At 37.4% G+C, this 26,678-nt stretch overlaps 1 protein-coding gene across 1 annotated transcript; it reads right to left on the reverse strand.

Annotated features, from left to right (window-relative positions):
• Positions 1-319: 319 nt before the first annotated feature.
• On the reverse strand, positions 320-24,661 carry LOC120589738 (myosin-2). Its single transcript, XM_039847356.1, has 40 exons — positions 24,593-24,661; positions 24,407-24,453; positions 22,764-22,987; positions 22,532-22,675; positions 22,266-22,422; positions 21,117-21,144; positions 20,230-20,344; positions 20,046-20,138; positions 19,845-19,908; positions 19,118-19,216; positions 18,922-19,025; positions 18,632-18,770; positions 18,302-18,420; positions 18,062-18,211; positions 16,677-16,847; positions 16,241-16,550; positions 15,527-15,597; positions 14,602-14,689; positions 14,395-14,512; positions 13,176-13,299; positions 12,951-13,087; positions 11,409-11,664; positions 8,731-8,973; positions 8,464-8,640; positions 8,236-8,381; positions 8,062-8,152; positions 7,587-7,976; positions 6,810-6,936; positions 5,998-6,116; positions 5,659-5,855; positions 4,780-4,963; positions 4,537-4,702; positions 4,313-4,437; positions 3,839-4,147; positions 3,549-3,752; positions 2,891-3,016; positions 2,631-2,801; positions 2,443-2,547; positions 2,226-2,321; positions 320-535 (listed from the first exon to the last, which is right to left on the reverse strand). Exons 3-40 carry the CDS (start codon positions 22,965-22,967, stop codon positions 383-385), a joined length of 5,820 nt encoding a protein of 1,939 aa, XP_039703290.1. The 5' UTR covers positions 22,968-22,987; positions 24,407-24,453; positions 24,593-24,661; the 3' UTR covers positions 320-382.
• Positions 24,662-26,678: the final 2,017 nt, after the last annotated feature.

The raw sequence follows: 26,678 nt of genomic DNA on the forward strand, positions 1-26,678 counted from the left end.
TTTCAAGATTTTACTATACCTCGATATTAGGGAAAAGTTAGAAAGAAATACAAACTCCTAGATTTCTGTTCATCAGAACTTCCCTAATAAGTGACAACCTTATGATCCTAAAATATTACTATAGACCTAAAATAAAAGTGAATATGTAATTACTTCTTAGTGACAGGTCGACTGTGATTGTCTGATAACCTTGTGACTATTCAAGCTTTGACATTGCTTTAGGAAAGAGTGAAAAGACCAGCTTAAGGATGTTGTTTGCAAAGTACCCTATGCTCTTTATTTCTTTTGCAATAGGGTAGAATAAACAATAATTACAGATAGACATGACCGAAGCTTCACATTTTGTGTCCTTCTTCAATCATTCCATAGTATCAGGGCACAATCACTCTTCACTTATGATTTTTGTGTGAACCTCGCGGCTCTTCACCCGCAGCTTGTTGACCTGGGACTCGGCAATGTCAGCCCTCTCCTCGGCCTCCTCCAGCTCGTGCTGGATCTTGCGGAATTTAGATAGATTTGTATTGGATTGTTCCTCCTGAGAATAAAAATGGAATTGTAAGGAATCTATACCGTGCATCTTTCTAGACTCCTTAGGCCTAAGGGAAGAAAAGACTTAGCATCTACAGAGAAGTTAAAATACTCAACAGGAAACATGATTGTTTTACTGTCTCTTGGATTTTGCTTATCATTGATATTAACTGGATGATTTATTTGGGGCTTGGTGTCTCATAAATAGTCACATCTGTATTTTTGCAAACAAAACATATTAAGAGATACATACCACAAGTAGAGCAAGAAAGAATATAAGAGCAGAGAAGGCAAGAATATTAAAGTCATGCTTGTTAATGCTTGCTATAAGATGATTGTTAGCTCAAGTTAGATATTCTTTATTATATTAAGGATGAATTTCTTTTTTTTAATTTTTATTTTTCAATTACAGTTGCCATTCAATGTTATTTTATACTAGTTTCAAGTGTACAGCATAGTGGTTGGACATTTATATAAAATATGAAGTGGTCCCCCTAATTAGTCTAGTACCCATCTGGCACTATACATAGTTATTATAATATTATTGACTATATTCCCTGTGCTGTACTTCACTAGGATGAATTTCTTAATAGTTTCTTTAAACTGAAAAAAAAGTTGTATTTTATCATATATTATTTTGTCACATTTCAAGACAATTACTTTTTTCTCCTGCTTTGGTTATAATAATTCTATTGACAAATTCCCTAATATTAACTAATCCTTAATAGGAATTAAGCCTATTTAATCACTGATGGATTTAGTAATTTATCTTTATTATAACTACATTTATGAGTAAAACCACCTTTGGTTTTTTTCCCCGTTCTGTCTTGGAAGGGTTTTGGTATGAGGGTTATGTGAGCTTCTTAAAATAATTTGGAAAGCTTTTTATTTTTCCCATGCTCTGGAATGGCTTAGTAAACCTATTTGTATGGCTTGCCCACTTTCTCATTCCTAATGTTGAGAATTTGTATTTTCTTTTTCTTTTTCTTTGATTAAGCTAGATGTGAGTGTATTTATTTTATTACTATTATTTTATTAGCTCCTCAGAAGTTATCAGATATTATTGAAATTAGAAAATTAGAAAATAGTATACTCTAATTCATCAATTTCAACCTTTATCTTTAACAGTAGTTCTTACTTCCATTATTTTATTTATAATTTCTTTATTGAAATTCCAATTTATTCATTTATTTTAATTTTTGATTTATAATGAAAGCATATGAAGCAATGAATTGTCCTCCAATGACAGCTTTGACTATACTCTAAAGGTCTGTCAAAGTAGCAATTTCCTTGAAATTTATTTGTAATTGATAATTATTCAGTAATTATGTTTTTTTAATTTCCAATTTAATCCCAAAAATATTTAAGAAACTTTGTTTTTTAACATTTAAGCATTTGGGAATTTTTGTTTATATTTCTCATCACTTCACAATTTGATCACACTGTGGCTAGAAAATGTGGCCTGTATTATTTCTGCTTTGAATTTTGAGGTTTCTTTGTGGATTAAAAATTTACTTTTAAAATCAAGCTATTATTATAAATAATAAGCAAAACTATAAAAATGCACAAAAGTTTTTAAGAAGTCACAGTCTTCTATAAAGCAAACAGCTTATTTACTACAAGGAGTAGTAAACCTAATTATTTGCTAGCTTTTCTTAGCAGAGGACTTCTCTCTTTTCTAGCTTAAGGATACTTACAGCCTCCTCAGCTTGTCTCTTGTAAGATTTCACTTTTGCCTGAAGTTTATCTACCAAATCCTGAAGCCTGAGAATATTTTTTCGATCTTCTTCCGTCTGAAAGATTATAAAAACCATAGGGCATTACTTTTAAAGTACATGACCATTGTATCATTGCATATGAGTGTTTCGTATATACATGGAGGAGTGCTTAGTGGATAAAAAACTATTGCTGTACCTGGTAAGTGAGTTCCTTCACTCTCCTCTCATGTTTGCGCAGACCTTTAACAGCTTCAACATTACGCTTTTGCTCACTCTCAACCTCTCCTTCAAGCTCACGCACCTGCAAATAAATTGGCTCTTAAGAACTTTGATCCTGTAAGCCATTGGGAGCAAATGGAAATAGATAGATATTGAGATACCCACTCTGGCCTCTAGTTTCTGGATCTGCTTCTTCCCACCTTTTAGGGCCAATTGCTCAGCCTCATCCAGACGGTGCTGTAGGTCTTTCACCGTCTGTTCCAGGTTCTTCTTCATCCGTTCCAGGTGGGCGCTGGTGTCCTGTTCCTTCTTCAGCTCCTCAGCCATCATGGCCGCCTAATTAGCAATAAAATAAAACCAATTGAGGGAGCTGAGATAGCATATCAAGATTCAAGTTCAACCACCACTGCATGCCCTCAGCTCACATCTGTGATGGCCTTCTTGGCCTTCTCTTCTGCGTTGCGGGCTTCCTGGATAATGTCCTCCATCTCTGCTTGTATTTGGGAAATGTCTGTCTCGAGTTTCTTCTTGGTATTAATCAGGCTGGTGTTCTGTTTAAAAATAAGTTATAAATTTTTTTATCATGTTACCTAAGAACTTGTCATGGTAGCCATTTTTTAAAAAAATTTTCAGGTAAAAATTTGTAAGTCAAATGCCCTTCAATATTATTTTGTTATGTAGCACCATTAAATAAAATGGAAATGTTATAGAATATTCAGCATCTTCAAGTACATAGTTCATAACTAGGCCAAATATCTCTATAATTTCATAACTGCCATTTACCAATGGGACTATTCACAGGAATAAAATTATAACAGATGTTAAACATTCCATTTTTCCACAATCAATATTGATAGCAAGGCTCAATAAAGATATTAAGACAAAATAGTATGAGTAGCCTTAGAAGATTATATGACATGAATCAATAATTTATGCAAAATAAAAAAGCAGAGTTTTCTCAATAATACAGTGAAAAATCTTGTAGAAGCATAAAACCTGGCTGTCATATAAAAAAATTAAGCATATATATTTCTGGGACATATAAGCATTCACCAAGCATGAGTTTTTTGCACTGAATCCCACCTGGGTGTGGAGGAGTTGGACACGCTCACTGGCATCCAGAAGCTCCTGTTCTGCTATTTTTCTGCTCCTCTCCGTCTGTTCCAGAGTGGCCCTCAGCTCCTCAATCTCAGCCTGCAGCAGGTTGGCTCTGCGTTCCACCATGGCCAGCTGCTCCTTCAGGTCCTCTTGGCTCCTGAGAGCATCATCCAGGTGGATCTGAGTGTCCTGTGGAATGAATGATCCTTGAGACATCTCGTTCTCAGGGCTGCAGTCACCCAACTGCCCTGGGACCATCTCTTGAGCCCATTTACCTTGAGAATGCCTTGGGTGTTTCTGTAGTTCCTCAGGGCCTCAGCAGCCATGCGGTTGGCGTGGTTCAGCTGGATTTCCATTTCATTCAGATCTCCCTCCATCTTCTTCTTGAGCCTGATGGCATCATTCCTGCTCCTGATCTCAGCATCCAGCATGGTCTGCATCGACTCCACGACTCTAACGTGGTTTCTCTTCAACTGGTCAATTTCCTCATCCTTTTCAGCAATTTTCCTGTCAATTTCAGACTTGACTTGGTTCAGCTCCAGCTGGATGCGCAGGATCTTTCCCTCTTCATGTTCAAGAGATGCCTTAATGACACCAAGAGGGTAGCATTAGCAGGAAATGGAAACATTTGAAAGTTTATCTGCATATCTTTCCTTCCACAAATTGTTCTGTTTATCTTTTTATTTAATCTATGTAGATGGGCCTGATTTTTTTTTGAATTTGTTTATAATGCACAATTTGACTTGTACCTCTGCTTCCTCTAAAGCAGCCTGAAGTTCACACTTTTCTTGTTCCACTTGTTTCTTTATTTTTTCCAGTTCATGGATACGTTTCCCTCCTTCTGCTATCTGCTCTGTAAGGTCAGAAATCTCCTCTGTTTGAGTAAAAGATGGGTAGAAATTTGGTCAGATGGAGGACAAAAGAGAAAGGTTTCTTCAAGGCATGAATATTACTGAAAGTGAAAGGGACTCACGCTGCAAGTTTTTGTTCTCTCGTTTGAAAGTTTCTAGCTGCTCTAAGGATTCCTCGTAGGCATTCTTCATCTTGAACAACTCAGTGCCAAGAGAGCGGGACTCCTTCTGGGAGGCCTCGAGCTCAGCATGGGTTTCCTCATACTTCTGCTTCCATTCTGCTAGGATCTGAAAAATCAAGAGTGGTTACCTGCTGTAAAGGATAGAGGAAAATAACGGAGAGCAGAGGCTGCTGCAGAAATTACCTTATCGAAGTTCCTCTGCTTTTTGTCCAGAGCTGCGCATGCAGCGTTTGTTCTCTCCACATCAAGCATGAGGTCCTCGACCTCATTCTGTAACCGCTGCTTCGTCTTTTCAAGGGAGGCACATTTGGCATTCACGGCTTCTACATGTTCTTCAGCAGCTTGTAGACGCTGGGCCAGCTTCTTCCTTGAAGATTATGTACATTAATAGAGAGAAGTGAACCAAAACAAGAATTATAAACTATTACCACACTCAAAGTATTGAAAACTTCATATAAAATATTTATTCATTCATTCAACAAATATTGATGAGCTTCTTTTATGAACTAGACCCTGAGTACATAGCAATGAACAGGACAGAAAAGGTCCCCATCTCATGAATCTTCCAAACAAGTGAGAGTGATAAACAATAAGCAAGTGAGAAAATGAATAATAATAAATTGCTGATAAAAGTGCAATGAAGGAAAATAAAATAGAGTAAGGAGTGAACAACTATTCTAGATAGTCAGGAAGGCCTCTCCGAGGAGGCCACATTTCAGTCAAGATCTAAAAGAAGACAGAGAGTGAGCTAGATGAGTTTTAGGGGAAAGTATTTCAGACAGAAGAACCAGCAAGTGCAAAACTTGAAGCAGCAATGAGCTTGGTGTGCTTGAACAGCAACTAAGGCCTAATTATCTTATAATTATTTGTTATTCTTTGCTTCCTTAACTAGATTCTAGGCAAGGAGGGCAGAGATCATGTTTGCTTAATCATGTCTTCTTCTCATGGTTTGACAGTGCCTAGCAAATAGGATCTAATTAATGAACATTTGAGGGTTAATTCATGGAATCATCAAAAATTTTATCTTTCTGATTCAATGTGCAAAGTTTTCTGCACACATACTTGGCCTCCTCCAGCTCCTCTGTGCGCTGGATGGCATCTGTCTCGTATTTGGTCCTCCACTGGGCGACCTCGCTGTTGGCCTTGGACAACGCCCTCTGCATTTCTGCTTTGGATTCCTGCTCCTCCTCATACTGTTCCCGCAGCAGGTCACAGTCATGGCGGGCGGACTGCAGGGCGTGGGCCAGGGCGTTCTTGGCCTGTGTAAATAGTTACATTTTCATTTTACTGAATACTTAAATGTTTAATTATTAGGTTTCAAAAACCTTAATAAGTTGATATAATGGACTCCACTTAGGGTCAGGTCATGGGAAAAAAAATGAGTCTTATAATAATAGTTACTTTTGTCTCCTCTTCAAGTTGCCTCTTTAATTCCTCGATCTGTTGAGTAAATGCTTGTTTGCCCCTTGATAATTGAGACACCAGAGCTTCTTTTTCATCTAGCTGACGTGAATATTCACCTGATAGGCAAAAGAAATGGCACCAGTATTTTTAAAGTGAAGAAAAATTTGCAAGCCCATATTAGAAATAAATTTTAACTTTTACCATTCCCACCATTGAGTGCTCAGATGATTGAATTATCTATTGACACCTTTATGCTTAATGTCAAATTTCTGACTTTTAAGGTGAAACTTACATATTAATTTGAATGAATAAACTCAATTTAAATTCTTTCTGTTTCTCTCCATTACTAATTCTTTCAGGGTTATATGATATTATATAAATCTTGGTGATAACTGCCAAAGAAGGGAGCTAAAATGTCTAATTCTACATAGTCCCAGTTTCATGAGACTTGTAAGAGACTGGGTTATTCATGGCCCTTTTCAGGAACTGTTCACTGTGATATAGATCAAAAGAAGCTTGGTCTAAAACAGGAGCCCTGGACCCATGCTGGAGTGATTCCTAACCCCAAGCATGCCCTCAGTGTGGTCAAATACTCAAGGTCTGTCTTGAGTAGAGTTTGATCCAGTCCTAGTGAAGTCTTTATCTCCAACATTGTCCTCAAATGACCTTGCAAGTAGGTTGAGGGTCTGAGCTGTTCAGCGAATCACTCATGTTCTCAGTTGCTTTTATTAGGCTTTCACATCACCAAATCAGTTGTTTTTAACGACATCATCTCCACTCTTAGGCACCATAGAAGAGGACAGAGTTACCAGATTCAGTCTGCAAGCGGCCCCTCTGTGTTGTCAGGTCATTGATCAACCGCTGCTGCTCTTCTTCCTTCGATTTCAGTTCACTCACTTGGTCCTCTAGTGTACGGCACATTTTCTCTAGGTTTCCCTGTGTGAGAAAAAGTAAAAGGAGTAAATGAAGACATTTTAATATAATTTTGCTCAAGCTACAATTTCCTCTAAAACAGAAAAAAATATTTATTTTGACATATGAAATAAATTGTCTTATTTATAATATGATATATAAGGATTTTTTTATACTTTCTGATTGCTATCCTAAGTTGAAAATATACATTGAGATTTTTAAAAAGCTAATCATGAAGCTCTGTTCAATATTAATATAAAAAATTTAAAGATTATGTTCTAAATTTAAGATTTTATCAGATTAAATGGTATATTTTCTAAAGCATATTCATAAATACTTCATTGCCTTTATGTAGAGTGACATTTTGCTTATTGGATAATTGAGAATATTGGAAACCTGTGTTCTTAAATTAGAGAACAAGAGAACACAGATGACCTATGTTCAAAAGTTGGTGCTTTTTTTTATTAATGATGTGATAGGGCCAATGTGCTTCACTTTTTTAATTTCAATTTCTTCATGTTAAGTGGAAATAATACAAACACTAATACCTTCCTTACCAACCTTCTGTAGCACTGCATAGAACAAATGACATAATGTGTGTAAAGTGCCCGGTGCAACTATGATGTTTACATAAAGGACTATTGTTAATAACAATTTCCCAGGCTCTGTAGTACCTTGGCTTTGGAGACAGTCTCCATGTTACTAGCGAGGTCATCGATCTCCATCTTCATCTCACTCTTCTCCTTCTCCAGCTTCTGCTTGACCCTCTGCAGGTTGTCTATCTGCTCCCCGAGCTCAGCCACACTGTCCGCGTGCTTCTTCCTCAGGGTGGCCGCAGTGGCTTCATGCTGCAGGGTGGCCTCCTCCAGATCCCTGCGCATTTTCTGGAACTCGGCCTCCCTCTTCTTGTTCATCTCGATCTGGGCTGAAGTTGCCCCACCAGCTTCTTCCAGCCGCTCGCTGATCTCCTCCAGTTCCCGAGAGAGGTCAGAGCGTTGCTTCTCTGCTTTGGCTCGAGAGGCCCGCTCTGCCTCGATTTCCTCCTCCAGCTCCTCAATGCGGGCCTGGGAGTGGTGAAAAGCAAAAACTTAGCTTCTTTACATCATAACTGCACCTGTTTGAGAAAGATTAATGGCAATATGAACTTACTTGCAACTCTTTAATTTTCTTTTGCAGTTGAATGCCAAGTGCTTGTTCATCTTCAATCTTGCTTTGCAGATTGCTAATTTCAAACTCTTTCCTTTTTGAAAAGTAGCAAAGAATAAGAATTGAGTCCATATCCACCACTGGAAGCAAGTTCATAAGTAATTCTTTCATACTTACTTTTTGAACTTTTCATCAAGTTGTTGTTTTTCATTTTCAATGTCCATTATGGACTCTTGGGCCAACTTGAGGTCACCTTCAAGTTTCCTCTTAGCCCTTTCTAGGTCCATGCGAAGTTTCTTTTCTTGTTCTAAGGACCCTTCAAGCTAAACATGAATAATGTTGAGTCAAAAGGATTGCTTAGCCTCTTTTCAAAGAAAATAATTTTCTTGATAATTCCAGACTTACATCATCCACTTGCTGCTCTAGCTTGATTTTAGCTTTGGTCAGGGTGTTTACTTTGTCCTCTTCTGCCTGCAGGTCATCCAGGGTCTGCTGGTGGGCCTCTTGGAGGGCCTTCTTCTCCTTGGTCAGCTTAGCTATGGTTTCATCCAAGCCTGCCATCTCTTCTGTGAGGTTTTTCACCTAGAAGTTCAAGAAAGAGATTGTTTCTACTATAAAGCAGTTTATTGGATGCTTGAACCTCTAAATAGTATAGCATAATATCATTCATACCTTATTTTCTGTGGCATGTTTCTCCTTTTCAACCTTGGCCAGTGTCAGCTCAAGGTCATCAATGTCTTTCTTTAGTTCTGAACATTCATCCTCCAGTTTCCTCTTCTTGGCTGTCAGCTCAGCATTGATTTCTTCCTCATCTTCAGCTCTCTCTGTCACCTCTTTGATTTTGGCCTCCAGCTGGATTTTGGTTTTGATCAGCTGGTCACATCTCTCTTCTGCATCAGCCAAGCCTTCAGCTTCCTTGAGTTGGAAACAAAATCAAAATTGAAAAGAAAGAATTAAATATTTCCAATGATAACAGTGTAAATCTCTGCCATTTGCTCTTTGGATTTAAACTTTTATGAACCATTTGTTGTGTGCAATGCAGGATACTGCACACTGTGGGAAAAACAACATGTATCAAATATTGTCCTGTTCCTTTAGAAAAGTATACAGTTGTACTTTGGTGTCCTTGGGGGATTGGTTCATGCTCTCCCCACTATGAGTACCAAAATTCATGGATGCTCAAGTCCCTTATATAAAATGGCATAATATTTACACATAACCTATGAACATTCTCTCAAAGACTTTAAATCATCTCTAGATTATTTATAATACCTCATACAATGTAAATGCCAAATAAATAGGTGTTATACTATATTGTTCAGAGAATAATGTACTTGTTCAGTAAAGATGCAACCATCATAGGCCTATCTATATAGTACATGTCAGCAATAACATTATATTAAAATTTTTTTTCAATCCATGGTTGGTTGAATTCACAGATGAGGAATCACTGGATACAGAGGGCCAACTGTATTCTACTGTAAATTAGAAAGCCCACCCCTCCTCAAAACTCCTATTAATTCAGAAAGAAATTAGTGACATAAGACAGCAGAGAAGTTGTATCAAAGATGGTTTCACAAACGAAATGGCAATTGAGTTGGGCCTTGATAGATGCATAGGATTTGGTTTTGTAGAAATCAATTTATTAGGGAAAGGAGTAGGAGGAGAAAAGGCATTCTAACAGGAAAAATTCAGGTTGTAGCTGCCACTGCACTAGTTCTCTTCGTAGTACTAGAAGACAATCCTGGTTATGATGCACTAAATTCAAGTTGAGGCATAAGGTAATCGAGAAATTCCTGGCTACAAATTAGTAATTACAAAATAGTCATGGAGATGTAAAATAAATCATAGGAAATATAGTCAATAATAGTATAATAACTATGTATGGTGTCAGGTGGGTACTAGACTTCCCGGGTGGAACACTGGATAAATTATATAAATGTCTAACTACTATGCTATACACCTGAAACTAATATAAAATACTATTGATTGTAGGTGTTACTGAAAAAATTTAAAAGAGAGAGGAAGATGAAGGAGAATAAGAGGTGCACATTTCTATGTATAAAACAAATAAGTCATGGGGATATGGTATACAGCATAGGGAATATAGTCAATTATATTGTGATAGCATTATACGGTGTCAGATGATTGCTGGACTTATCATGGTGATCATTTCTTTAGGTATATAAATGTTGAGTAACTTGGTGTATATCTGAAACTAATACAGTATTGTATGTCAGCTACATTTTAATAAAAATCTTAAAGAATTTTCTGGCAACTGCTATGTTTCCAATTAAGAGGGTTGGTGGTGAACAGGAGATGAAGAAGAAATTGATATATATATATATATATATATACTTTTTTCAGTGAGCCTCCATATCAGACTTTGAATACATAAAACAATAAAATGTGCTGCATATAGTCATGTAGTGAATATAGTGGTATAGGACAGATTCTAAGTAATTCTCTAGGGACAACAGAAAAAAATTCAGGATAGGTTTCATGGGGATGGGGCTAGAAAAAAGCTCTTTTTTTCTTTTATAATCAAGAAAGAGAAGTCATTATATTACCCAAGCCTGACAGAAGAAAACAATCTTAATCAACAGGAAAAATATATGATTTTTTGATGAGTAAATTATACCAGACCAATTCAATTCAGTCCAAGAGAAAGACAGCCTTATAAATTACATTTCAGAGTTGATGGAAGCAATTCTAAAATGATTGGTTCAGGAGTGAGCAGTGAAAAGGCTGGATGGAAGAAGAGAGAGTTGGGGGCAGGCAGAACAACTTAGGTGCTGCTGCAGTAATCTGGCTATGACGGGATGGGGCACTGACTTGTGGAGATGGATTGGAAAGAGCAAATCTGACTTTTGTAGATCAATAAAAAACAATAATTCAATAAAATTTGATGTAGATTATTGTCATTTGTCAGCTGTACATGTTGCGATTTAAGACCTATGGACACCTAGCAGTTCAAGGAATTTTCAGAGAAAAAAATCACTCTCTCCATGCTATCCTCCCTTTAATATTTTACTTAGGATAGTTTCATGTTAAAATCACTTTCAAGGACTGTCTTCAAAGGGAAAAGAAGTCATAAATCCTGTAGTTTGATAAAATTGTGTAGAATGGAAGACAATGGTCAGTTCAATCTCATTGCTCTAGTGCTGGGTTGGGAGTGTTTATTGGGCGATGAAGGAATACATGGACTTTATTGGTACCATCAGAATGCTTTCACTTCCTCCCTACAGGGAGTATCTCCCACACTGACTACCCAACTTAATGTTGCTGGTGGCCAGCATTTTAGCACTCGCATCTTGATTGGCAGGACCCAGGAAGACACCAGTACTTACAGCCTGCACTTGGAGCTGCAAGTCATTCTTCTCTTTCAACAATGACACCATCTTTTCTTCAAGTTCCTTCCTTTTTGCCTCTGACTTGGCAAGTTCATCTTTAGTTTTCTGAAATTCTTCCTTCATGGTGGCCATCTCCTTCTCAGTTTCTGCACTCTTCAGCAGAGGCTTGATCTTGAAGAAGAGTTTCATCCAGGGCCAGTGCTTGACGTTCATGAAGGCTCGGATGTTGTACTGGATACAGAAGATAGACTCCCTGAAATTTAATTAATGCAAATTAAATATTGTGTAGATAATGAAACAAGGTGAAATCTTGGCAAAGAGAGTTGGAGGTGCTGCCCCACAGTGTTCCTCACCTACTTTTAAAAGCACAGACGAAAGAAATTGATTTTGTGATGATGATCAAAGACTTGTTAGTCACTCATTTCTCTACATCACCGTTTCTCAAACTATGGTGAATATAAGAATCATCGGAAGGGTTTGCTATAATACTCTTCCTTGACCCTATTCCCAGAGAGTCAGGTTCACAAAATCTGAGGTAGGGCCTAAAATTTTGCATTTTTATCAAGCTTGCAAGAGACGCTAATGATGCAGGTCCAAAGGCAACCCTTTGAGAAGTATTGCTCTACATCAATGCTTCTCAAATTTTCCAACGAGAACAGTACTAAGAGCAGTGAAAGGAGAACTAGCCCCTGAGGGATGCGGGACTTGGAATAAAAGGACTCATTAAAAACTCAGAATTTCTTTGAAAATCTCTGGTTTTATAATTTCATATTGTACGAATTTTGCATGTTACTCTATATCATCATATTTGTTTTAGTTTAAATTATTAAAAAAATAATTACCCTCATATTTAGAAAATTAACTGCCCAAATATATGTCTAGTAGGTCATGATCAAACTTATTATTTTTCATTAAATAGAATACAAGAGAAAATATTAGTATAACAATAAGCGATAGAAATAAAATTTATTTTATGTAAATTATTTGCATGTTTATACACATATATGTATATGTATGGACGTACATATGGCAATAAAAAATGCATTTCTCACTATGGGTCTCATTCATATGCATCCTGCCATTTGAGACTCCTGGCTCTTTAGTCTTAGAACTCTGTTCCCATCAAATTCGATTACTAGAAAGCTATGTACCTCAGTGCAGTTTTAACATATTGAAAGAAATCTTTCACAGATAAATGCTTTTAATATTTGTAGTCATAACTGTTCCATAATAGAAATAATCAGATGGAAGAAGTAATTTCTGTGTCTTGTATAAAACCACTGTTGAAATTACTGTCTGCTATGCAATTCAATATATTTTATTTAATGATCTATCCAATAAATTCATATTAAAACCAAGTGCTAGGGCAAACTTTTGTCTCTGCTCTCACTGGTATGTTTTCTCCTGTTAGATAAAAACTACACACACTTAATGCTTCTCTCTCTCTCTTTTTTTTAACCCATGCTTATAGGCGGTAACTATAAGCCACCTCGGAAGAGTTTTTGAAGAAAGACCCGAATAAACAATATCTTTTTATACCTTCTTTCCACCATCTTCTGGTACTCCACTCTTGCCAAGAACCCTCTGCACCTGGCCTGGGTTCTGGTAATCAACTGGGCCAGCTTGTCATCTCGCATCTCCTCTAGGAGCCCCAGAAGACCAGCTTTGAAAAAGACCTGAGCATAGGCAGAGTTGCAGATCAGAAATTTTACCTAAACTTCAAAGGGACATGGATAACATCAGATAGGCTTTAGAGACTATTACCTTGGTGTGACCAAATTTATACTGCGTGTGGTCAATCTCGATGGATGCAAGGAGCTTCTCAGAAGCCTTCTTGCTATCAATGAATTGTCCTTCAGGGATAGCACTGGCATTTAACACCTTATATCTGTTAAAGTAAATACAGTTTTTAAAAGCTTGGTTTACTGACACCAGTAATGGTCACTAGAGATTAAATGATCCATTACAAAGTCAGAGCTTTTAAAAAATTATTATTATATATTTTCACAGGAAAGACATTGTATATATGGATAGTCAATCTAATATCAACTATCTGTTTTTATTCCATTTTACCTTCCCGCACAGTTGAAACTTTCTTTTTTGCCTCATCAGACCTCTTCTCAGGAAAAGATTCTATAATCTGTTCACATTAAGGTGTAGATGACCAATAAAATGTAGCATGTTTAGATGCATTTGCTTTTTAAGATACTGAGTCCAAGAAAGCAAATTTGAGTTGAGGAATTTGGTAGAAAGTACATTTTGGGTATGAGGAACACCTAAAATCAAATATAGGGGTGCTTTAGGTCTTGAGCACTGGAGTTCTCTCTCAAGTCCACCAGACCCAGACTTTGGAGAGACCAGCTCCCTACAATGATTACCTGGCCCCTTGTCCCCTTTGTCTTTCTTATTTGATTCTCAAGATGGACTTATCTAGGGAGAGGAAAGAGGAGCTGAGGAGCTGTTATTGTGATATGGTTCTGGGAAACTAGCGTGTGAGGGGAAAAAGATGAAAGTACAAAAGAAATGACAGAAAATGACTTATTGGTAGCTATATATGCATGAGAGATATCCTAATGCAGCCGCTTAACAATCGTGTGACTTTGGGTAAGTAATTTCTTTGAGCTTCAGTTTATTCACCTATTAAATAACTATTGGTAATACTTGCCTCTCCTGAGTTTTTATAAGGATTAAATGAGGTAATCCAAATATATTAACACTCAAAAATGGTAGTACTCATAATTACTGAAGTTAATGTATACATCTGCGAACTAACCCAGGAGCTTGGTAAATCCAGTGAAAAGTCTGCAGAGTGCTTAATATGTGGCATATCTATATTTTAAGGGTGTTTTGAGGCTGATAATATTTTACTTTTTGTGGAAAATTAAAAATAACAAATAGAGACATGTTTTCACTAAATTATTTTACTTGCATTAAATATATTTATACTAAACTTTAAGATACACCATAATTAAGAGAGTCTGACCTCTGTTTGAAGTCTGCATAAAGAATTCTGCTTGGGAATCCCTTTCTGCAGATGCGGATGCCTTCCAGCACACCATTACACCTCAGCTGGTGCAGGACAAGTTCGTGCTCCATGGCCCCTAAAAAATACATATTTACTTCATTGAAGAGTTTGTTAGAAAGAAGGTATGGCCATAATGCTTTGTGCTTTTATTCTAGAACTTCTTACCAGGAGTTTTTGTTTCATTGGGGATGATACATCGCACAAAATGAGGGTGAGTACTCCTGAGGTTGGTCATCAGCTTGTTCAAGTTCTCCTGTGGAATCAGAAAAAATCCTGTTATCTCAGACTTTATACACAGTTATGAGCATTTTGGTGGTATCTATAAAATATGTGTCTATAGTTGAGCTGAATGACCAGTATGGACCATTTTTACTTAGGGTTAACATTTTGAAATTCTTCTCCTGAAATGCAGTTTCTGTCTCAGTATTTCTTTCTCCACTTAACAGAAGTTACACATATAAAACAGCCTGACACGTGATTCTTTTTAGTATATACAGTCATTGTCCTTCTTCCTACCCCCTGGACACCCACATGCATTATAAGGCCATTGCCTTACTATGCTAGATGGCCACACTTTCATGGTTTTCCAATAACGAAATGCAAGCCTGTACCACATTTGAACTTTTTTTCATAAATATAGTTCCCCTTTCCAATTGTATCAATGTTTAAGGCATAAAGATTATCTATAAGGGGAAAAATTCCACCAGTTATAATTGAGAATTGACTGGATTAAGAACAAGGATACCATATTAAGCTCCTTATAGGCTTGCTAGATTTTCACTGGTCTTACTGATGATTTTTGTTTCTCTGAGTACATCATTACTTATTTTTAAGACTCAAGTAAATTATGAATGATGGAGTATTAAGTTTTATAAAAATCTTTATAAATATTATTTATTTTTTGGCTTAGCATGAGAGATGAGCTAATAATTCCTGTGTAATTTAAAGCTCTTCTCTCCAAAACTAGATTAACAGAAGTCATTAGTTAATGTCAGTCCTTTCCTAAACAATGTGTGAAAAGAAGATTCTTTGCTTTTAAAAACAAATTCCCAAAGAAACTAGGGAGTGTCAAGAACAGTTTCTTGCTTACTCTGAAAAGAGCAGACACGGTCTGGAAAGAAGAGCCCTTCTTCTTACCACCTTTCTTAGCACCGCCTGCCTCTGGAGAAAAAATAAGAAAAGGTGTCATTCAAATACAGTTTTGAATCAACAGGGCTATTTCTTGCCTATTTGGTGATTTCTGTACTGAAGTGAAGCATTTTTTTTTTTTTGATGCTACCAGCCTCTCTGTTTGAACCTGAATGAATCTTGTGTGCCAACTAAGTTTGCATCTACTTTTCTGTGTTTTTTATTTTCTCCACTAGGAAATGAAGTGAAAAGCATTCACCTCACCACATAGAGATGGACTCCTCAATATTAGGACATTTGGGGACATTATAATTTCAAAATTTATTAATAAAAACTAAAATTGAGAGGCAGAATTTTGTCACTATATTTCCTTAAACATCCCCAGATACTCAATATCCAGCAGAAGTGGATAAAGAATCAGGAGAGAAATATAGAAGCCAAGGCTTTTCTTTATTGAGATCCTAACAGTTCCTTTCTGACCCTTTGTAGAAGGGCCTCTGTCAGTGCTTAAGTGAGCCACATATATATAACTACAATGCAGCCTATTTATTCAAAATTCAGAGGCACCATGGGTTTGGCCCAACGATCCTTCTGCCAGGACTATGAGATTACCAGCCTCAATCTAGCATCACATTTTGTGATCTCCAGAGAAAGGGTTGTATTTTTTGAGTACTACCTGCTTCAGCAGTTTGAGCCCCAGAGAAGAGGTGAGCTAGAGTTTTCACTGAAGACTTCTGGTATAGCCCAACCACGGTCTCATTCAGGGGGTCCTTGTTCTTGTCAAGCCAGCCAGTAATGTTGTAGTCCACAGTGCCAGCATAGTGGATCAGTGAGAAGTGGGCCTCAGCCTTGCCTTTGACGACCTTGGGCTTCTGGAAGTTGTTTGACTTTCCAAGATGTTGTTCATATAGCTTGTTCTTGAAGGAGGTATCGGTGGCCTTGGGGAACATGCACTCCTCTTCCAGGATGGAGAAGATGCCCATAGGCTAAAAGTGGACCGCATACAAAGTTATAATTCTATTTAAACATTTGTCTCTGTATAAAGAATTAAAATAAGATGCAATGAATAATCCAGTTGTCACAAAACATGGTTAGTGAAATGCAAAACAGACCTTCTCGATGAGCTCGATGCAGGCAGCCAGGTCCATGCCGAAGTCAATGAATGTCCACTCGATGCCTTCCTTCTTGTACTCCTCCTGCTCCAGCACGAACATGTGGTGGTTGAAAAACTGTTGCAGTTTCTCGTTGGTGAAGTTGATGCACAGCTGCTCCAGGCTGTTATACTAACACCAAAATATAATGTTCATGTGAAAAGTTAGACTTTTTTCAAAATCAAAGACCCACCAACCTTCCTCCTCATTGCTCAGGCTCTAGCCTGATGTCCTTACTTTTCTCTTAGCAAATTGAGCATCCTTAAATATGAGACTTTTTAATAAAAAAATATATGTCAAATAGCCTTTATAGTATAGATATAGAAATTATTGGTGGCCTGTGAAATCTACTTTTTTCTCTGCTGCCATTTATGCAGAATCTTAAATCATTATTAATACATTTTCCTGCACTTGCTTAAGTTTATTCAGATATTTTTCTGAGTTCCTACTTAATCCTTTCATGTTTATTCCCATTAACTTCTGCATTTTTTGTTGATTCATATAAAAGCTAATTTATGACCTATTGGAAGTGGGCTGGGAGGAGTCTGTTGTATGGAAGTCATCATGGTCAGCATTGCAAGCGAGCAATAACTGCCACCCTTATTCTCTTTTTATTTAAAATGAAAAAAATTATGATACTAAATATTATGTACAGTATGTTAACAGTGGCTTGGTTTTTAAAAAATGCCAAAATGTTAACATTAGCTAGATATAAATAGTGAAATTAATGTGGAGTCCTTTTTCTTGATGTTCCATATTTTCTGCAATGCCCAAATTGTGCTTTCAGAAATGGAAAGTAAACTATAAGCAGGAAAAATATATTCCAGAATCAAATATATAAATGTTTAACCAATGTACTGTATACTTGAAACTGATTTTAAAAATCTTAAAAATATATGAATTTTTATCTAATGATATCATATTAAGAATTAAGAGTTAATTAAATAACTAACATTTCATCAGCTTTTACTATCTGCCTAGGTATTTCTAAATGTTTTTTTTCACTATATATTCAGAGTATACTGTACATTACACAGGTTTACTTTGATATTTTTATTTTAACTTCATTTTGCATTGTGAGATTTTTAGAGTCTCCCCACCCCCATACCAAGCTAATTCTTAACACCTTTTGGGTGATGCAGCAAGTTAAAGAGTTTATATCAAGTGCATTATTTCTCGTAGATGTGGAATTGTCACTAAAATAAACGATAAAGAACTGCCCAATCACGTTCCTTTAAGTCTTTTTGATGGTGTTAAGAAAAGGTCATAATAGTCACATATTTCTTCTTATTGATATTTCCATTGCCTTACTAAAAAACCCCCTTACCATTCAACTCTCAACTCACATCAAAGATCTCAAAACCAGCAATGTCCAAGACCCCAATGAAGTACTGCCTGGGCTGCTTGGTGTCCAGCTGCTGGTTGATGCGGGTGACCATCCACAGGAACATCTTATCATAGACGGCTTTGGCCAGGGCACCCACTGCATTGTATACCTTGAAAGAAAAAAAGATATATTTTTTGAGGTTATTAGAGGAATATAAAATGTTTGCACCTCTGGCAGTGAATTTGAATTATGCGCCTACCTGCTCTACAGTCTGGCCTTTGGTGACATACTCATTGCCGACCTTGACCCTGGGGTAGCAGAGGGCTTTGAGCAGGTCAGCAGAGTTCAGACCCTGGAGATAAGCTGCCTTGTCAGCAACTGTAGAGACACAATTCAGGTACCCAACATGACCTACTGCTTGCTCCACAATTCACATGGACAGTCATTAGTGAATCACTTTATAGAAAGTCTGTATGGGTGTAAAGTTGTGTCTGTCTGTCAGAAGCTTAGCTGTAAAGGAGACATGAGTTTGGAATGGGCTTTCCCCCCTAAATCCTCTTATTAAACACAGATGGAGCTTTATTGGTACCTTCAGTGCCATCTGGCTCAGCTTGCTCCTCACGCTGCTTTTGCTTGAATTTCATGTTCCCATAATGCATTACTGCCCCTGTGAGCTTATAGATGGACACTCTTTCATCAGAAGTGAAGCCCAGGATCTCAATGGCACTCTACCAAGAGAGAGGAGAGGATAAAATTAAGGCAGAGGCACTAATTTATTTAGGAAAATTTATCCCATATGCTTAAGTACACACCTATAGCAGGTTGTTATTGTCATTCTCATACATAATGGATTTTTAAAAAATTGCATGTGTAACTTACATCTGTGGCTATCAACTCTTCTTGATCATCAATGCTGGGGACTGAGATCTCCCCTTGACTGACGAAGGCATAGTCATATGGATTGGTGGTGATCAGGAGCATTTCTGAGTACACAGAGTTCAGGGGATATGTATTACATTAGAAGATGTTAATAAAATGATTAACTTCTAGCTTATAAGTTTAAGGTCTTTCTTACCAATTAGTTCTGGCTTCTTGTTAGATGTGATCTGATAAAAGATATGGTAGCTTCTTTCTGCCTTTAGCTGGAAGGTAACTCTAGACTTCTCCAGAAGATCTGCAATGGAAAGTAGCCATTGGATTAGGGGGGAAATTATAAAGTTCCTGGAATGATTTTGGCACTTAGGGTAATAAGCTATATCTCATTGGTCCCTTGAGATTTCAGCTGAACGTTCCCATGAGGTGCCACATATTACCTCTCTACAATGGCAGTGGCTCTTACCATTTCCAGAAATAAACTAAAGCATTCTGACTCATATTCACTTCTCATATAAAAGATCCTTGACATTTGGAATATAACTGATTCTTGATAACTCCTTCATCCCCAGAGTCTCTTCTCACTTTTTAGTAGAAAACAACATTTATCAAGGCTCAGACTAGGAAGTAACCACATATACGCAACCCATAGGCAACTCATTTACCCCTAGCGTTAGTTTTTTCTTAGAAACATTTGAAATTCATCGTGAGGCCAAACAGCTCCTGGCAGCTCCTACAGAATTATTGGCTCATGCCTGACATGGATAAAGCACCCCGTGGACCGTGGATAAGACTGGCATTAACCATGGGCACGTTTGGCAGCAGACTGGTGTTTCACACAGGCTCCAGGCTCGGCAGGAGCTGCAAAATGTTCCTCCAAACCATCATTTGTCATTCTTGGATTCTATTTAGGAGGTCCTGTTACTCACATGTTTCGATATCAGCAGATGCCAGTTTTCCCGTGGTACCAAAGTGGATCCTGATGAATTTACCCTTGCAAGTAAAAAAGATGATGTTATTATATACAAAACCTGAAGCACACAAGAAAGATGAGATTGGAATAATAATTCAGACATGCTTTCCCTGGCATTTAAGAGCTGAGAAAACCCTCCCGTGACCAAGAGACTTACAAAGCGAGAGGAGTTGTCATTCCTCACGGTCTTGGCGTTGCCAAAGGCCTCCAGTAGGGGGTTGGCACTGATGATCTGATCTTCCAGAGTCCCCTGCAAAGGCAAGAGTAGTCCTCATATCTGGAGTTCCAGACTTCCTGAGAGCCCTGACAGTCTTGATTCTGACTCTGGCCATCTGACTCACCTGCATTTTGCCAGAGGTAGTTTCCTCCTTCTTCTTCTCCCCAGTGACTGCAATTGTTGCAAAGTACTGGATGACACGCTTGGTGTTCACAGTCTTCCCTGCACCAGATTCTCCACTGTCAAACAGTGACCGAACATATGTGAGAAATTAAGCTTTGTGAGAAATGAAACTCTCTACACCATCAGCATTTACTACTTTTGCATCTATTTTTATATGTCTGTCAGAGTCTACTAGATCATTCTCTTCAGCCTACGTATAGCTCATCTTACTTCTCTTGCTTAGCACTGACAAGAAGTAGAGAAATTCATTCACTATTTATGTAATACACATTTCTTCTGCACTTAAAATAGCCAGGCTCTCTTCTAGGTGCTGAGACCTGGGCCCGAGGGACCCAAAAAGCAGCCACTCAACAACTAGGCAGTAAATGAAACAATTAGAAAAAAACTCTATGAACCAATGTGAGTGTTCTTCATTTTACTTAGACTAAAGACATGGCCCAAATTAAGTCTTTGAAGGAATAGGCATTCTTTAAGTAGGCCTTAAAAATGAAACACTGGTAACATACCTAAACTGCTCAACCTTCGGATGGTTGTATGGTGCTCACTGACCTGTATTGGATTCTGGCCATGTCCAGAGAAGGGATTTTACATTGCTTACTCTCAGGTAAGTCCTGTGAAACTTACAAGACTGGACTAGCAAGTGAGTACTTTGCAGTATTATTTTACATTCCGATGCATTCTAAACCTTATAATAAGTGAAAACAATATCTGGTTTCAGGCCGATCATGCCATTGCTTTAGTATACGGGCATTAACTAATTTCTTCTTTTGGTTTGTCCTTTTCTATTGAGAGTAAAATACTAATAAGGCTCAGAATAATGATACATACGTGATTAGGATAGACTGATTCTCCCGATCTAGAAGAAAAACCGTGGACAGTCAGCATATATACCAGTTACACAAACAAAACTTTGTACAGGAAAACACTTAGGATATTGAATGTAAGTACCATTTACAATGGACTTTTTCAATATAGTATTGTAAAGTTATATATGTTATTATTCTTACGCTTCTTAAATTGGGGAAGAGAAACATAAAACATCATCATATCTTAAATTCCTTAAGCCCCCACAGAAAGTGTGTTCCGGTTTAAAATAAAAAGCAGTTCTTGCCAAAGGCAGACACAGTCCCTAGTTGTCATCTGCAGATTTCAGTGTCATTCTGTTTGCTGATTAATGCATATAACTGAAAAATGCATAATATGCTAAGGGTTTGGACTATAGTTTAATAGGTTAAAATAGAATTAATCAAACCATGATTGAGATTTACTTTCTAATGGATCAGTTGGCCATGCATGCACGTGCATGCACACACGCACATACACACACACACACATACACACACACGCCTGTGTCTCATAGCCACAAACCGCAACCCTAACTCTGATCAGTCTTTCCAAAATGTATGACATTGGGTCAAAGAAAGATTAGTTGGAAAGGGTACTTTGATTAGAATAAAACCCCTTTAAAGGGGAAAAATAACAACTTTTGTTTATATGCCTGTAGCCCTCAAACACCATCTTCGTTCAGAGGGAGCATATCATATCTGAAATGAGCTCTGATGACTTCAATGAGATAACAGTACTTCTAAAATATCTAATTCATAATCAATAAGAAACTTAGACATGAAAATGATTGAACACGTTTTTCATTTCTATTCAGAAAATGTGATTCAATTGTTACTTAATCTTACTCCTGTTACTTAACGTATATAAAACAAATCATGCTTTTTCAAGCAGGGAGACTGAAAAAGCTTCATAGGGATGGAGCAGTAGCATGGTCTGATAAAATCCCGGAAGTAGCATCAGTAGAAGTGAGTTTTAGTCTCTGCTTGGACAGCATGTACCTCTGTGTTTTAGCCACCTCTTCTATATAAGTAGGTGGTTGGATTAGATTATTTGTAAAGGTCTTTTTAGCTTTAACATTTTGTGGTTAGAGGTGGTAAAATGATTCATATGAAAGACAGTTGAGCCACTCACCAGTCAGCATGAACTGATAGGCATTGTCAGAGATGGAGAAGATGTGGGGCGGAGCCTCCTGGCGCTTCTTGCCTCTGTAGGCTGTCACCACCTCGGGATTGTACACCGGCAGCCACTTGTAGGGGTTGACGGTGACACAGAACAGGCCTGAGTAGGTCTGCACCAAAAAGAAAAAAATACATTATTTTATGAGAACCTTCATAATCTACTACTTTTCAAAAATGTTAACTGCCCGCATGAGTGGAAGGCAATGAGAATGCACTCACGTAGATCATCCAGGCTGCATAGCGCTCTTTGAGGTTGTATAGCACAGCGGGCTCATGCAGGTGAGTCATCATGGCCATGTCCTCGATCTTGTCATATTTGGGAGGGTTCATGGGGAACACCTGATCATCTTTCACTGTCAGAGTCTGGTAAACAGGAAAGATAACTTTTTATTTCAATTGCGTGACCAAACAGCAAAATCAATAAAATGTCGATTCCTGGGTCTCTACTCACCGCTCCCGCTTCGGTCTTCACGGTCACTTTCCCTCCTTCTTTGCTCTGGATAGTCCCTTTGACAAAGGATTCTTTGGGCTCCGCCACAAAGACAGATGTCTTGGCATCAAAGGGCCTATTCTGGGCCTCAATGCGCTCCTTCTCAGACTTTCGGAGGTAAGGAGCAGCCTCCCCAAAAACAGCCATTTCTTGGTCTGAACTCATGGCTGCTGAACTCAGAGGTCCTAAAGGAGATGAAATGTTTCACACGAGAGATTCTGAACTGTCATGTATATGAATAAATTTCTATACTGATGATATTTCAAGGGCCCTGTTGGAAATCCCACCAGGCAGGTCCACTGTATACCATGCTACCGTTATTGAAACAAACATAATCACAAGAACTCAAATGTGTCAGGGGTCACTGTGGACCCAACACTGTACTTAGTGCTTTAAATCCATTATCCTTTATTTTTCGAGACTGGCATTCTAATCGAGAGCTGAGTTGTAGTTTCAGCATGTTGTTAAGGAGCTTGTGACCTTGGGTAAGCCACCTAATCTTTTTGAGCCTCAATGTTTCCATCTTTAGAATAGGGATCACAATATTTGCCTTTTTAAAATCACAATGAGATATTATGAAGATACTCTGAAAAAAAGTTAAAATGATGACCAATAAAGCAACTTGATATAGTTGACATAGTTCAGCCTACCATTTAGATGTTATTTATTATAATGTAACAACATTCCATTTCTTGCTGTATGATGTAAAAGAACTTTATTTTCTCCTTTAGATGTGCTCACATTCAGTGGATTTGGGTGGATTATATTTTTGTTTACCTTTTTTTTAAATTGGGTGCTTAGTAGAATTTGTTTAATATAATTTATTTGCATATTAAATCCAGTTAATCAGTTTAACCCAGTAAACCAATTGAGGATAAAAGCCACAGAAAATGTTATCCTTGTTCTTCTACACTGAAGGGCTCCCTTTGCTTTCCCAAATTTTCTTCTGAAGAATGCAAGTTTGGGCTACTCCATTCTATGTTATCTGCAAATTGCCAGTGGTATCAGTAGAATAAAAAGTTTGGCAAAGAATGCCCTTGCAGTCATTATATGATCAAATTACTTGAAACTCATTTTAATCAACTAGCCACCAGACTCTCTCTTTAGAAATGCAGTCTGTAGTAGTAGGGCAGATTAATATTTTTATTATATATGTAACAATAATTTCACAGTGTTTTTGTTTCATACAACATTCAGACTGGGTAAGGTAACTAAAAAAGGTTTTAAAGAAGATTAAAGGAAGCATTTCCCTAGGTACTTCCTTTCTTATTTGTTAGATATCATGTTTACTAAGTGAATTCTAATAGCAGGACAAATTTGATCAAATTAGAGATTTTAGCAGGGGAATCTTAATGCAGATTTTTTTTTTCCCCTACAGAAACAAAACGATATTGCTAAAATTTCACCCCACCAATGCTTGAGTCCTCAGTAAGGATATTGTACATTTTTCTAAAAGGCAATTTCTCCCTTTCTCTCTCTGCAGCACCTTTCCTGAAGCAAGGTATTTACTGAGACAAGCAGGTTTTCAAAGGTTGCTAAGTGACACAGATCCATCCCAGAGGCTCTCTCATTTTCCTCCAGGGACTGGTTAGTTCAAGTCTTACCTGGTTAGCAAGTGAGAAGATGTAGCCTAGAAGTGAGACAGGTCTGTCTAAGAAAAGGAAAAAGCACTTGATTAGTTAATCAAAACCAAAACAAAACAAAACCCCATTTGCAGCATTATTTGCTTTGTAAATAGAAGGCAACAAAAGTCATGGATGTAAAATGTGCAGTATAAGAAGGAACAGTACCAGAATTAGCAGCTGCAGCCGACACGGGCCAGTGTGGCCAGTGTCCCTCTTGAAAGTCCTGTCCTGTTCCCACTTACCTTGGAGCTTTTTAAAGCAGGACGAGTCAGCTTCATTCCAAGGGCTCTTTTATATGGATAGGTATGGAAACAATGCAGCTGCCTCCTCTTTCTTAAGTCAAAAGGAATCGTTTGGCAAAAAAAAGTCTTGGCAATCTTACGTACCCACATAATTCTCATTCATATTAAGAATGGTTGGATATAATTAGAAATATTTTTCTTATTGAGTATGTGGATAAGTCTCCTATGGATAATTCGAGAAGATGATCTGAATGCAAGGTTCAGGCTGGTGGATAAAGACAGTGGCTGGGCAGCCAGATACCTGGCTTCTCTCATAAATCCTTTCTGACCTTGCTGGGCATGCCATTCAGGCTTGCCTTGCATCACTTTTCATATTTAACATAGTAAGATGATAAAAATAAAATACTAATTATTTTAATTTTGTGAGGGTTAATTTTCAACCTGTTAATCCTTCCTTTCCAGCCCTGCAAAATTAAGCTACGTGCCCTCAAAAATGTAAAAAGAAAGAAAACTCTCTTTTCGTTCCAATATTCTTATAGTTTCTGGAGTATCTTTACTCTTTCACTATTTTACTTTTGCCCGAGCCTGTCCTCCACACAGCACAGCTTCCTGTCCACCTACTCATTTGACTTGCCTGCATTAAGAAAGGCTTAATAGTTTCTGGTAGTAAAAGGTGCTTTTGGGGAGTGCTTTCCAACATTTTTCATGTCAGCACACTGAGAAAAAAATGATTCATTAGAGTAGTATGCTAGAATAATGTGGAAGTGATTTGGCTATATCAATAAAGGGCTTGGTGAGAACATTTCTTTGTGTGATAAAAAATTATGAAACGAGATAGTGGAGGGGTCTTGAAAGGCCAAGTAGGTTGTTCTGGTGGAGGAAGCTCAGAATGGGAACTCCAAATCTTGGACTTTGAATGTATCAGGTATTTCTATGTATCTGTGAATGATATGCCCTTTTAGTGGTGACGATCTTAGCAGTAGGGTGACTCTAATACGTGGAGTTTTTAAAAATTGGAGCATCATCATCTTTTGAAATAGTTGATATGAAAAAGAGTTCAAGTGAATTTAAAATATATCTCATTATCCTAGAAATTTCAACATTATTTTCATCAAAGAAGAAAAAAAAAGGAGTGGGTAAATTTTTTAAATATAATTTCAGCAGTTACATTAAGATAGACGTGAAGAAGTGAGAACCTGGTCTAGGGAGCTGGTGGTGAAAATGAAAAAGAAGTGATGCTTAAGAAATTGGTTAACTGGTGACCTCTAGAGAGGGGAAATAAATGATCAGTAACAGGGTCAAAGAGAGACTGACATTTTATACTATACCCTTTTGTACCTTTTAAATTTTGTGCCTGGTGCATGAATTACTGCCTTAAAAATAAAAGCAATGATTTTCAAAAGAGGATTCTTTTAAAAATGAAAACAAAACAAAACAAAACAAAATAGATGAAATTGAAAGAAGAATGATCACAGATTTAAAGAGAAGAGAGATTAAGCCCTAGAGGAGTTGGGATCCAAGATATAAGTTTTCCAATGACCACTTCTCTCTCTTTTCCACAGCTTATGCTCCAGGTCCATCAACCTGCATGTTGAAAACTATGGGTTTAAGTTAATGTTGTTTTTAAAGAATGTGTTCATTTTCTGGTCCAAATGTAGTACCTCTGCATGAGCAACCCACACTGTATGACGTCCCATCAGTAGAAATCTATACTTCTAAATGTTCGGTCATAGAATTTCCTAAGAATTTGCTTTATAAAGTAAAAAGAAAATGGCTAGCAAGAGGCCTATGGGATTGCTCACAATTTAAAGTTATTGGGAGAGATAAAGGATGAAAAAGATAAGAATTTTTTAAAAGCTGTTTATAATTTGATTTTGTCATATATTACATGACTTTAGTAGTTGCAGATTTAGCTTTCAAGTAATATATTTAGTCTTAATTTGAAATAAGCGTGGGAGAGGGAAAGCTTGTATCTGTGAGCACTCGTGGGTAGAATTGTTTAGAAAGTT

This window comes from Pteropus medius, unplaced genomic scaffold (assembly GCF_902729225.1).
Source record: "Pteropus medius unplaced genomic scaffold, Ma_sr-lr_union100, whole genome shotgun sequence".
NCBI classification, from domain to species: domain Eukaryota; kingdom Metazoa; phylum Chordata; class Mammalia; order Chiroptera; family Pteropodidae; genus Pteropus; species Pteropus medius.